Source organism: Apiospora hydei, assembly GCF_038363865.1.
Source record: "Apiospora hydei strain CBS 114990 chromosome Unknown utg000004l_segment0_segment0, whole genome shotgun sequence".
Lineage (NCBI taxonomy): Eukaryota > Fungi > Ascomycota > Sordariomycetes > Amphisphaeriales > Apiosporaceae > Apiospora > Apiospora hydei.
This window is the reverse complement of record NW_027117363.1, coordinates 9,282,843-9,296,741: the sequence shown is the minus strand read 5'-3', so window position 1 is coordinate 9,296,741 and position 13,899 is coordinate 9,282,843. Positions and strand designations below refer to the sequence as shown.

Here is a 13,899-nt window from a genome sequence, read left to right as displayed (position 1 = left end):
CCTTCCTATCGGTAGCCTCGCCGTGTGTGTGAATGTTTTTGTGTTTTTGTTTCCGTGTGCGTATGAGTAGAGATGGTGTGGTGGGATTCATCCACGAATCGCTGTCGCAGCGTGAGCCTCGGGCGAAAACGGGAAGCGGTCTGACATTTTCTGTGCATGGTGGAACGGGACTGCATCAAAACCAAGTCCGCCCGACGATGACGACGTACCGGCTAGAGGGGACAAGGTTCCGGAGAGCGAGGCCGGTCTAGCCGTAGAAGTGCCAGAGGCGGGCGGGCTCGATGATTGACGCGGAGCAGAAGGTAGGCCGTTCAATGGCGACTCGGCCGGTGAAGCCCCAATAGCAATGTGCGTGTTGGAAAAGTAAGGGTTCAGGTTCTGGTGGATGGCATAGCGCAGGGCGCCATGCTGAGTCTTGTCCATCATCGGGCTGCTGGCCATGCTGGAATCCGAGCTCTGGTTGACCATGGAGTCATCGCCGGCACCGTCGAATCGAGCGTTGCGCAGTGTTCCGTCCTTCAGCTGAGGGCTGGACTGCTTCGAACCATTGAACTGAAACATGACTCATGTTAGTTCGATTTCTTTCATCTTGGGAGCGGCGTGGATCCGTGGGGAGCAGGGTACCTATTAGGCTACAGGATGTCCAGGAGTACGTACAAAGCAGTATTTGTTAACAATTTCCTCATACGAGGCCGAGGCGATGGTCGCAGATGCTGGAGATCCAGGAGGGCCAGAGAGCTGGGCGGGAGTAGGGGCGGACGGTGCGACTTGCTTGACCTGGGAAGGCGGTGCTTGGACGGTCGAGTTGGCCATCTGGGTCTGAATGGGCGGGCCGAATGACAGCTTCTTGTGAGGCTTCATATAAAGGCCATCACTGCGTGGGCTGCCACGCGGGCTTCCACCGGAGCCCTTTTGGGCCTGCTTGGCCGCATCCAACGAAGCACCAAAGTCATACCGGTTGGCAAACGCAAGGCCACTCAGGCGCCGACAGCTTGTTGGCCAAGTTGTCGCTCGGCAGACTGGTCGCGGACTTGGACGTCCTCTTGAGACGGATCGGGGCACTGTCCTCACCCAGGAACTCATGGATAGGGCCATCGTCCCACATCTTGTGCTCGCTGCTGAACTCGTCAAACACGCCGGTAGGCAGAGACTTGGGTCTCGGGGCTGTCGACGGGCTTGAGCGGCGGTTGCTGCGAGGCAGGGAATGAGACGGTCGGGAACTGGCACCCTGGAAGTTCCTCTTGCCGTTCTGGGGTAGCATCTTCTTGCGGAAGTCGATCTGGAAGTTCAAGTCGGCGTTGTTGTCCCAGTACTCCCGGCCGTTAACGTTATAACGCACGCAGAAGTAGAGCGTCTTGGCCTCGAGATTAGCAAAGTCGGAGAGCTTGATGGTGAACTGGAAGCGGTCGTGGCCGGCCTCGGTTTCCCTGGGTCGGATCTCGTGGCTGTACTCGGCCCCCACTTCGGACGTCGTTTTCCAGTAGTCGAAAGTGAAGCGGCAGACGACCGACTTCTGGAACGCCAAATTGGCCACCGCAATGGAACCAAGCAGCGACTTTTGATCGGGCGACATCCAGATTCGCTCCACTCGGATAGGCAGGGCTTTCCGTAGCGGGGTCTCGACAGGGAAGTTCTGGATGACGACTTCCCACTCGAAAGGAGGTGTCCGCGTGGCCGACTTGTCCGTGTTGAAGGGGTACTCGGTGTCGCTTTCGTAGTTATCTGCGGGCGACGATCCAGCACTGACGGCGAGCGGACGATCGACTTGTAGGAAGTGCCGCACGTGCTCCAGGTGGGAATCGAAGTGGACGGCTTTGGAGAAGGTGGGGGTGCCGGGCATACTGGACGGTCGTCGTTGTGAGGCGGGCCTCAACGCTGGCCGAACAAGCTCGCCCGATTTCTTCCGCACCATCTGGGGCTTTTGCGGAGGGTCGTCCATCTCCGAGTCCTCTTCCGACGCTGTGGGTGTGGCATCTGCAGACTTGGAAACGAAGATGTTAGGTTCTGTGTTAGAGCGCATGTGAGAGACGCGTCGGTGGCCTGGCGGGGCCTTGTGATGCTGGGCTCCTCGGTCATCTCCTCGATCTGCGAGGGAAGAACCAGCAAGTCGCCCGGAGAAGACGTCCGGTCGGGAGAGCTTTCTCGGTGTTGCGGGATGGCACTGATAGCATCCTGCAGCTCCCGCAAGTTCTCGATTTCCCGACCACGGGCATCGTCTCCGCCAGCCCCTTCATCTTCGCTGGAGGTTTGGGAATCAGGCGGCGAGATGATGGCACCGGCAGGCATAGACCGACCATCTGTGACTGGAGGTGGGGACTGCCGTACCGGTCCAGCATTGAACTGAGCTGCTGCGGTCGCTATCGCGGCCGCGTCCGCCATGCCCTTCAAGTCATCCGAAGTCCCGGGTGGTGTAATATCCGGCGTCGATCCATTGGCAGAGTGGGTGGATGCTGCTCCTGCTCCAGCACTCACTGAGGGTGTACGTCTGTGTTTAGTCAAATACGAGGCAGAGCGAGGCAGCGAAGGCCTCGACTGGGCGCTCGGCGAGGTGGGGCTTGTTCCATGGAACGAGGACCTCCGACTGACGGTTGGCGATGTGGGAGCTGAGGACGCAGGAGAGCGGTAGGAGAGGGGGCGTGTAAGGCATTCCCGCTGTGGAGGGGTGCCGAGGCAGAGAAGAAGGTAGAGGGTTGAAGGATGAGAGGCGGTTGTCCGATGCAAGACTGCTTTTGTTCTTAGGGCTTTGCCTGATGGGAAGCAGACAAACAGTTTTCTCCAGGTCTCGAACCAATGGTCGATGGAAGATGCGTGGGTGGCACCTTCTGTTAAAGCGATCGCGGGGCACTCGTAATGGCCGGCGGCTGTGAAGGAAGGATTGATCAGCATTCTCGCTCAGCAGAACAAGTAGTAGTAGTAGAGGCCATGACGCATAAGTCCATGATCCGAACAGGCAGAAGAATGTGCTTTCCCCACGTGAATCCCCAAAAGCAGCAAGCAGATCGTTTCCCAGATGGGGGCAAATTGACTTCAACCCCCATCAAACATCGGGAAGAGCTGGCAGGCGGCGGGTTTTCATGTATTTATACAAATATCTGAATCCGGGGAAAAGCGTGGTTTTTGGAATGCCAATGTGCGATTGGTATGGGGTTAGGCCAGGTGACATGTTGCAGACGTGCGGCGTTGTCAGAGGTAACAGGACTCAGGAATGGACTGTGGCCACTGCTTCGACCGTTGCGCCCATGTCTTGCATTGGACATCCCGAAGCGGCAATTCCCATCGTCATGGTCCAACCCGTCCGCGGCGTTTGCAGTGATGTTGAACCAGATGGTGCTGTGGCTGCTGGGGATTCGGGGCTCTGGGATGCAAAGGCAAGGGATGAAATTTTGTAGGGAACGCAAGACACTTACAATCGAATCTGATGATAACGTAAAAACGTGCGGGCGAACTGTCGTAGGATACACAGTGGTTGCCGGCTAGGTGAAGCGGACAGGTAAGTCTCTCGAAGGGACAAGGGAGATGGCAGAGGCAATATTCCAGCAACAATGCAGATACGATCCCAAGCAGCCCAAGAGGAGCGAGTGTGCTGGCAAGTTGTCTGGGATTGCAGACAAGAGCCGAGCAAGAAGGTAGGGGGAAAGAAACTAGGTCTGTCGTACAAACTTTTCCGAGTGAGCAAGTTCGTTATAAGTCCCCAAAACTGTGCCGGACGAAACAGAAAGTGAGCAGATAAAGGGTCGAGGAGCCCCAGGATCTCTCTAAGGCCGGGCTGCTGCTATGCAAGAAGCAGAATCGACTCGTTCGATGATGCTCCGGACATGTATGCCGTCGAAGTGAATCGGCAGTCGGTGAGGACGATCAGGAAGCAGGAGGAGCTAGAGGGGGGGACAATGAAGGACGGTCAAGATCAAGAGTCTGGGCACAGGCCGAGGGGGGACTCTTGATTTTTTCGGGGCTGGCTTCGAAGAGATTGCGTCGGAGCCGTTATCCTTTGTCTAACCTTAATAAAATCTTTTTTATGTTGACGTGCTTGCACTTCCTTTCTTCTGAGCCACAATCCAAAAAAAAGGTTTAGAGGCTCAAAAGTAGTCCAACCGGGAAAACCAAATCAATGAGTCCACGGCGGAACGGGAGGGGATGGTTGCAGCAGGGCAGCAACACCAATGGCGGCGACGACGAGACGAGGAGAGTCTGGTCGAAGTGTCGTAAGGTCAATGAGCCGACCCAAGGGGTGGTTGTTGTTGTAGAATGGGGTGGCAATCGGTCCGTTCTCCAGGTTTTCCCTTTCTCGGTCCTTTCTCTCTCTTCTCTCCAGATTAAAAAAAAAAAGACACACGGTTCTCTCGGGGTCTCGGTCTTCTGGTACGGTGCGGCTAAGGTGTCGGGGAACCTTGAGGATGAGAGGGCAAAGCAAGACCACACACAAGCTTGAAGGGTTATCTAGTGAAGATATGACAATCTTCAAGATAGGCCACGACAATGAGAGACGCTGCTGTTCTCTGGGGATGTGGTGGGATTAGAGGGATGTTGCAAAAAGCAGCTGGGGATGGAGGAGGAGGATAAGAAGGTGGGTTGGCAGGTCGAGGGCTAGTTTAATAATGGTTGGGGCAGAGATACGAGTTGGTTTTGAACGAATGGGCCACCCCCGTCTCGCTCGTCTTGTCTTTTGGCAAGGTGCAAGGTGCAAGGGGATGGGGTCTGGTAAAAAAAAAAAAGACTGATGGGACTGAATGCCTGCAGCAGGGAAAGGGTAGAGAGAGAGCGAGCGGAAAATACATCAAATGGTACACCCCGGTGAGCGAAAATTGATTTTATTGTTACGATGGGGGGTGTCCTGCAAGTACCGGCCCAAGTCACTGACACGCTGCAGGAGCAGCGCTGCACTACCTGGGCTGGGGGCGGGCATACAACATCCAGCGAATTAGGGAGGGAGGGGCGCTAAGGACCTAGGGCGTTAGCTGCTGTTGCAGTGCAGTGGTACGGCGGCGGTAGTGTACTTGTTAGTTGCAGCTCGCGTCCAAGACCAAGGCCAAGGAGGGTATGAGTGAGCGAACATGGGTGTGCCCACAGACTGCAGACTGCAGACTCTGTGCAGAATGGGTCGACTTTCATTTTCTCAAGGGATAGATGCGTGAGTGATGGGATGCGACGGGATGGGATTGATGGGGATGGGGGTGGGCCTGGAGCAGAAACTGGAGATGCTTGCTGCCTGTTTCTGCCTCTGCCTCTGCCTCTACTATTGCTGCTGCTACCGCTGCTGCTGCTACCGCTGCTGCTGCAGTGCAGTGAGTGCCCCAGCTGGCTGCTGCAGTACGGCGGGAGAGCCACTGAAAGGAGTTCAGTTCAAGGAGGAGCCTGGGTACAAGCCAACCGGACTGCTGCTGCAATTGTGTCTGACCAGGACCAGGGCCACGACTGGGGTACTGGAATGTTTTTTTGGCTGGGGGTGGGTGGAAAAGCAGAGTTGAGCAGCTTCGAGCGCGCCCAGGAGGTCCCACTATCTCCCACCCCAGCCAGCCGTGTATTTGGCCACGCCATCGACACTGTATACCTGAGAGGATGGCGTTGACCGGTTTACCCTACATCCAGCATCCAGCGAGCCAGCAGCCAACGCTTATTACGCTACCGCTGACGGGTTTACGGCTACCAGAGATACTATCTCCTTTTTCCACGGCGATGGATACGTTACGTAGTTAGCATCGTTAACAGGTTCCATGGCCTGGTTGGCACAGCGAGGCTTTCCCTCCGTCACCGTGGATCTTGGTTTTGTGGCAGGTCGGGTAAAGCATCAAGTCCCCATCGCGAAAAAGAAGCCCGGCCAGGAACAGGAGACAGGCTAGGTAGCGGTAGAATATTATGCGAGAACGGAACAGAAGAGCGGCGCAGTGGCTTGACTCTACGACGGCAGCGGACCTTTTCGCCCTGTTCGAGAATTGCCAATGGATTGATTGACTGATTGACTGATTGACTGCAACGCACGCACAGAGTTGATCGTTTAATCTCACCTTTCTCTCGTCATTCACCAAGCCAAGCTAAGCCTACACCGGCAAGATGCCCTACTGCGTTAGCCTGCGATGTAACGCAGAAAATCATCAACAAATCTCCTGGGCTCGTCTGTCTGTCTGTCTGGTCTGATATCGCCGCTGTGTTTCGAAAGAGGCCAGTGACAACCTTGCCTCTGGCTCTTCAATCGCACTTCCCTGTCTAGCTCCCCTTGCTCCCCCAGCACCCAGCTCCTCTCTTTACCCTCTACCGATGTCAAACCCAAAGAAAAACCATAACCCACTGCCTGTGCACTGTTGTAACGAGCGCCCGGGCCCTGGGATGGAGCAGACGGGACACTGAGCCTCATCAAGAATTTCTAGCCCGCATCGCTGATCAGTTCGCTACTATCTTCGAAACATTTGGTCCAGGGGAAGGGAGGCATCCGGTTCCTTTCGCTTATTTGGTCGTAGTAGTTGCCAGGTAGGTATTACCAACGATGTGGTCTGCTTCGCCCTCCTGCGAACCTGTGCATCAATAGCAGGAAACTCTCTGTCAACCGATCGTATGCGAAAATATTTATCTGAACCATCAAAATGTCGACATGCGTTGAGTCGTATATGCGTACGTATGTGTAGGTACTTATTTGCGCGCGGGCGGTTCTTCGACGCAATGCAGCCGGGTGGGTATGCACATGGATTTGAATTATGAAGTAGAGACGGACGGACGGACTGGGCATCAAGATGGAGTCTTGAGATTTTTTTATTTTGTCTCTTGTCTCTGGGTCTGTCTTGTTGTCCCTCTCCATTCCCCATCGATATCATGCCATCCATCGAATCGTTAGCCTGCCCGTGCTCTGTCGGTGGATATGGGTTTGCAGATACCAGACCAGAGTGAATGGGCCAGAAAGAGGGCCGCGGAGAGCGTACTAAATTTACCCAGCTGGTCGTACAGGGGATGCCCCGGCGGCCTTTGCTATTATTTGGCGGGTTTTTTTTCGACCCAGCTGCACGACACGCGCGATGATGACGTCGTGGTACAACAAGGAATGGCGCCAGTCTGAGTCTGCTCCCCGGCGAGAGGAAAGGCCCCATTGGAGCACACGATGGCTTCGTTTCGACTTGCACCAGTCAGGGCCATTACCTGCCGTATGGGCATTGGGCAATTGGTACCCCCATAGGTTAGGTGATTTGACAGCCGCCAATAACAGGATACCAACGACTTTAAGGAACAGCCCCAATATTGCCCCCCACTGTCGACGATCCCCGTTTAGCGAGGGGGAAGGACTCCATTTTCGCATGGCACTTTCCAATCGAATCAATGGCGCCATATGCCTCCCTCTACGATTCCGAGCCGGACTTCACTGACAGGTCTTGGACGACGACAATCCTATATCAAAATGCATCTAATATGACACTGCGTAACACGATGATCACTGCACGCCACGCCCTTCAACATGATACAATCCTGATGATCGCTATCGTGAACGTCAGCTTCGCCGCGTTCGTGCTTCTTCTTATCTGAGGCGGCGACGAATGGTGGTAGCCAAGGCCATCGGCACACACTGTGTGATGAATAAATACGCCAGTTCATTTATCTCCCTCGGTTTTGGCTTCATCGTAGAATCGTCTGATGCAATATCAATTTCAATCCGTTTTGTATATAGTTAGAGTTTCAACGGCTCTGCCTCGCCAATATGCATTCCGCCAAGAAAGCTTTCCTTCATGTTCATGTCATGGACCGACGCAGAGCCGTCTATCTGTCACTCCTTCTGGCTAATCTGTCGCTATTCTCGTCCGTTGCCGTTCCCAACTCCCATTCTCCGACCTCCCACCTCTGCCAAATCGCTTCAGCTAGTCCACCAGTCCAGTCCGTATTCGTCCCAAACCTCACTATCACCGAATGCGGGCTACCCAATCTTCAAACAACCTGCGTGAAAAAGAGATACTGTTAGTCACGGCTTCGGCCGTGTGCGGCGAAGCTGCTTGTCGTCTAATTGGCGTCGTCAAGTGGCGAGACAGCGAAAGCCTAATCCGTGAAAGCTTCAAGCCCCCGCCGCTACGATCTGGGTACATGTAGATGTAAGCGCCGAACATCGTCGGGTGTGCCATCCCCCCGGCTCGGAGAGGGGAGTCCCGACTCTTTTTCCCCCTCGGTGATTTAACCTTTCTGTCGACATTGGGGGTCCCTACATGTCGCTCGACCAGTGATGAATGGATGGGAATCTGACTGTCCCCCGTACGTACATGCCATGCGATTCTGCACAGTCGGCACTAACGAACGTGACCATCTGCGTACGACTACATATCGCGCAACCAAGTTGTTCGACCCAGAGCCTGTCCGGTATGTGAACCATGGCTGTTTTGAGTTTGCGCCAGGCCAGCCCACGCGCGGCGACTCTCAAACGTCGGTGTGCAGACGCCCGACACGAAACAACATCAGACGGACGAGGAAGAAGAAAAGAAAAGAGGATAAATCAACATGGCTCAGTGTGATACTAGACATGTAGCTAGTATATTGCATCTGCTGCAGTATTGGCATGCCCATAAGCAAGTAGTAGCAGCAGCAGCCAGATGCCATGTATCCAATCCATCCCACACGCAACATCGGGCTTGACCAGAAACGGCATCTTTTTCATTGACCAATATCAAACCCAAATCCCGTGACCGTCCCAACTAAGACATGAAACACCGCCTGTCGATAATTATGGCATTCTTGGGGCGAGATAGCATTCGTATCACCTGATGTTGGCGAGTCAGCTGTGCCTCGTCCTCCGATTCGACAGCATAGCTGCCAGCAGTAATTCTGAAATTGTTATCAAATTGCCATCGTGAAGATTGCGAGTTGCCATCGAGGCAACAAGACATTGACTCTCCTCCTGGGTGGGGGATTAGCGTTCCCACTCCCCATGCAAATTCATCACAATCACGCCAGACCGTCCGGCGAAGTACATAAGGTTAGATAGAGGATATGGAGAGTATAAGCAGAGAGGGTATTGTACATCCTGGCCTCTCGTCCAGGACCTGCCTGCTTGCCTGACTAACCGTGCAGTCGTTGGTCCAGGATTGTCAGTGCAGACTCGGCGGCGGGTGGAGTCGAGACTCGAGAGTGCTCTAGCGCGCACACAATGTCTCGGGAGTCGGGACCTTTGCTCCAAACAAAACTCCAGACAGCACTCCAGAGTCTGCGAACTGGGCAATCCTGGAGCAGATGGAGTCCCACCGGGAGCTGTCTGTTATCGGCCAATGGGAGAGAGTCTTGGAACCAGTATCTTATCGTCTGGCCATGGCTACACCGTCGGGCAACACTCTCGCTCACTCGCTTACACTGGTACGATGAATGCGCCATTACTCCGCGCTGGAAAAAATCGACATCAATCACCCTGCGAAGCAATGGCGATGGAGAAACAGTGAGACTGACATTTCGGCGCCGCAGCCCCACCAGCGAGAGACGACCAAGTCCAGTATCAAGCCCGCGCGGCGAAGCATTGCTCCTTTGAGACAGGACGACCTAAGCGAACCCACCGGCTGCCCGCCATCCATTTTGACTTTCAGCTGGACTTATCGCCGAACGAGGGCGTTTCTACTTTGCTTGAGTAATAACATGTTAATTACTAAAAAGAAGGAGATGAGAGAGTTTCTGGCACACACACACACATACCACACACACTGTTCCACCACACCAAACCATGGACCGGTCTGGCAGACTGCGAGCGATAGCGCCCGACTTTTCCTTTCCCGACGCTTGGGCTATCTCGAAAACCAAACCCGCGATGCCGGAATGGCCATTGATAGCGCAACGGTCGGCTCTGATTCGTCAGATCCACGTACGCTCCGGTGGGTTGTGGCGCTTACACCGACCCTTGCTCGGTCCCCAAGCCTCATCCCATCCTCAGGCCATGTCGGTGTCTGGTATGGAACTAACCATTATTGATGAGAATTGAGCCACAAGTCAGCAAAGCATAAACTCGCGGGATATCTTACATGAGGCTCTCGTCAAGCCGTCTTCTTGAACAGGTTCGTTTGCTTCCACGACTGCAAAGTGGTAAGCAGCCAACTGACAGATGGGCTGGCGTCATCTTCCCTCTTCGGAGAAAAGGGCCAAGGTCGGCTGCGGATAACGCCTCCTCGGATGCGTCTCATCATGCCACTCATTCGCTAAATGACCTACACAATCAAGTAATATCGCCCTTTTTTTTCTCAAGCAGCAGCGAGCAGCATCCAGAATCGCCTCTCGCTCCGGATGCGGCGGTGTTCATCTCGAGGATGCGAGACACAAAACCATTTGCCGGGCGCCGATCCGCACCGGATTGGGTGGGTTGTCTAGACCACGCCGATTATGCCCCTCCCTGACACTCAGGCCAAGCACACCCCCTACCCTGCCCCCGTCGTCGTCCACCACAATATCCACTATCAGCAGCCTTCCCCCATGGGAGAGAGACCACGGAGAGAGACTCCACCCATCACATTTTTAGTAAGAGCAGCCCTAGCCCAGGAGCAGTAAAACGCTGCCGCATACATATGTTATGTACTGTATGCATTTCCCGTCCCTGCTGCTGGTGGGCAGAGGAGAGAAGGAGATGCATGCACAATAACGGCTCGCGAAGGATGGGCCATGTATTCTCGCTGAAATTTACCATGACATGACCAATATCAAACTGAAAACAGAATCCTTCAGCCGTGCGACTGCAGCCAAGTTTCGTGGTCGCGAAGAAAACCCCGTTATCAGCGCTGCGGTTCCGACACCGGCCAACCTTCTCGGGTTTTAGAGGGTAGGTAGGTGTGCGAGGTGAGGCGATGATAGGCTGCCGCTGTTGATGAGACGATGGCGGCAGGGCAATTTCGACCTGTCAGGATACAGGAACATGCACATGTAGGTAGATTGCCGTCTCGGAAGTCGATATCGTGCTGTTTGCATCATCGCAAGGGACAAAAAACAGGGTCTTTCCACACACGAGAATGAAGGGTCTCTTCTTTTTCGCCATCTCCCCCTATCATGTCCTCCTTCTGCTCTCCCTATGAGACTGACTGGTTGGCTTATGTACGGTCAATATCTGTGCCCTTCAACTTTCATTTATGGATATGCTACATCCGACTACATGCACGTACGCCGCTGAGCGTCTAAGCCCGTTCTAGTAGTAATAGCACAATGCACACGCCCATACATGTACAATGTAAAGTACGACACCATCCGCCAACATTCAGTCCAGGACGACAACATGTTCGCTGAGATCGGCATGAATGGCTGCTGCAATACCTTTGCTAATCTGGGGGAGAGAGATATGCACGAGCCAGCATACGAGTACATACAGCGAGACGCCAGATCACGAAACTGCAACACCGAAACGCACGCATGCATGCATTCCTCCTTCACCCACACTCGCCCACTACACCACGCACTGAGCCCACCACACCAGCAAGCACGCACACAACGCGCAACGACACACTTGTTGGAGACGACCTCACATCATGAAGAGAACTGAGACAAAATGCCACGCAACGTGGAAATTGTTTGAAGACCTAGATGGCAACAGAACTTTTCTCTCTCTTTCCTGTTTCGCGGCCTACAGTACGTGTACTGTCTTACATCTCATTTGCCACCATGCAGGTTAATGCAGTGTGGCATAGCCGAGCAGCCGCCTCGAAAGGTCGAGGGAAAATGAAAAGGGAAAAGCTGCGCGGCCAATCATGCCATAGTCGCACGATGGAAAGGGTAATATTTGGCCTAGACCTATATTTTTTTTTACTTACTTCTTTTTATCGTCTTTTTTTATTTTCTTTCTCTTGCTCCTTGTACCACCCAGACCGTTGAACACGAGGGGTTCTTCACCACCATGTCTGCTACTGCAAAACTTGTCTTACCTAATCGCCCGCCCGACCGAAGCCCCCCGAAGCCACGGCGAGCGCCTGGATTTTCTTCGCGGGCTTCTAGAATCAAGAGAATCAAGCGAACAAGAAGATTATGACATGAGATGACACTTCCCAAGATGCAGAACTAGCCCTTGAACTTACCGACCATCGCGATGTCTCTGTATTGAAGAGCAACACTTGCATACTTCATACTTCATTGCATGTCCTTGTTGCCAGTCAACTGCAGACTCCCCAGACCCCAGGACGTAGAGGAAACAAAACGCACTGTATCCAGTTGATATTCAGGACCGCTAGGGAAAAGAGAAGAGATAAAAAAAAACACAGTGCGTGCGACCGAAGTTGAGCATTGGTCAAGCGATTGCATAAGACAAAGATCATATCGGAACTTATTATAGCCCAAGCCTCTTGGCACTGGCCCAAGCTCCCTTTTCTTCGGTGCCGGATCCCTGTAGTTCGTCCTTGTTAGCTCCTCACCTCCCTGTCAACTCTGTTTTTTCTTCTCTTCCTTTGGTGTGTGTGAGAGTCCTTCAAGGGTTCCAGATAGGCTTCAATGCGAATTGGCCTCACGTCGACGAAACCAGACAACCTTATTGGCATCTTTCACCGTTCGCCTCTTTCGCCTCTCGCCTCCGGCAGTAAGACGGCCGGCCGGCCTCGCAGCTCGTATCTGTGCATGCCCAACAAAGATCTCACACCCTCATCATTCAAGATTAGATGTTCGCTGAGGGGTAGTAGGCGTATGGTGTTAGCACAGCGCAACAGGGTCCGCATTTCGTCATTCTCCTCCCCGATAAATCTTTCGAGACCTGTACGATGTGGGATGGTATTATGTATCAATCAATATCGAAGTATTCGCGAACATGATGCTTCTATCTGATGGTTGCCCCCATCACGCCAAGAAAGGCAATTCTGGCGCATCTTCGGGAAAAGCGACGAGAAGGTTGAGTTTAGGCTGCTTTGCGTTTTTTGCCTCAACTGCGAGGCTTGGAACGACGCGGAACAGCTCCAAGAACTCTCATTGACTCTCCTGCTGCTGCTGTTGCTGCTCGAGAGGTGCATGTTGTGTTACGTTGCCCGCAACCACCAAGCAATAACCTCCTTCCTTACGCCGTTCGTTTGCTGTTGCATGAACTCTCAGTGAGAGAAAAGAGCATAGAAGAAGGTAGAAGAAAGCGTATTCCTCCGTCTCGGACCGGTGACGTTGCAACCACCATCACCGAACATATCATCTCTATTGAAGGTGCATTAAAACGCATGTTGTTATTGATGTATCTACTCGCCCGGCACCATTCCTGTCCATATCGATGCGAATGGAGACAATGCGCGCAATACTACACACCCATGCCCATCGCCAAATCCCCAACACAAATTACAAGAGAGGCTCAAACCGACGATCGACAGGTCCAGCCAACGGCCGCGTCCGCGGAAACTCTAACTAATGGGTCTCCTCTGAAGATAATCGGCCGTTTGTCTTGGGATCCTCGTTCGTTCCAGGTTTCGGAGGAGGAGCCGTACATCGGACCTCAATCCGCATCCCCACCATCGTGAAGTTTACCGGCCCATGGGCTTTTCCCCTACGGGGGCATTTTGACATCTGCTTTGCTGGGAACTGTTACTTTGCCCTTATTCGATAGCGTCGCGGTGGCAGGGATGGCCATCTATCATTTCTTTTGGTGTGGTCCCCTTGCCCGCTAACACCAGCACCACCACCACCACCAAACAAACATTGGCATTGTGCTTACTGCACGACACTGACTCCCATGTAACCCACACTGCCCAGGCCGCCAGCGAGCGAATGATGGCGGCAGAATGGGCAATCAACCCTGGTTGCGTGCATATAATGTCGGTCGCTTGTTTTTATTAATACTCACAACCCAGTTGCCCAGACCGGCGGCGGCGGCAGCAGCAATAACAACAACAACAACGGCGAAACGAGGCACACACATACACTCGTTATCACCACCCTCACCACCACTCGTTATCACCACCCTCACCACCACCACCACCGCTACCGCTACCACCTGCCTACCTACTGTACGTGCAAATTGGA

The 13,899-nt window shown here is 53.7% G+C and overlaps 1 protein-coding gene across 1 annotated transcript; it reads right to left on the bottom strand.

Annotated features, from left to right (window-relative positions):
• Positions 1-87: 87 nt before the first annotated feature.
• On the bottom strand, positions 88-2,886 carry PG997_005372 (uncharacterized protein; the record flags this gene model as incomplete). The annotated part of the gene is made up of 4 exons (XM_066809687.1): positions 88-552; positions 658-976; positions 1,032-2,059; positions 2,101-2,886. The coding sequence occupies 4 exons, from the start codon at positions 2,884-2,886 to the stop codon at positions 88-90; spliced, it is 2,598 nt and encodes an 865-aa protein (XP_066673305.1).
• Between the last annotated feature and the right edge of the window lie 11,013 nt (positions 2,887-13,899).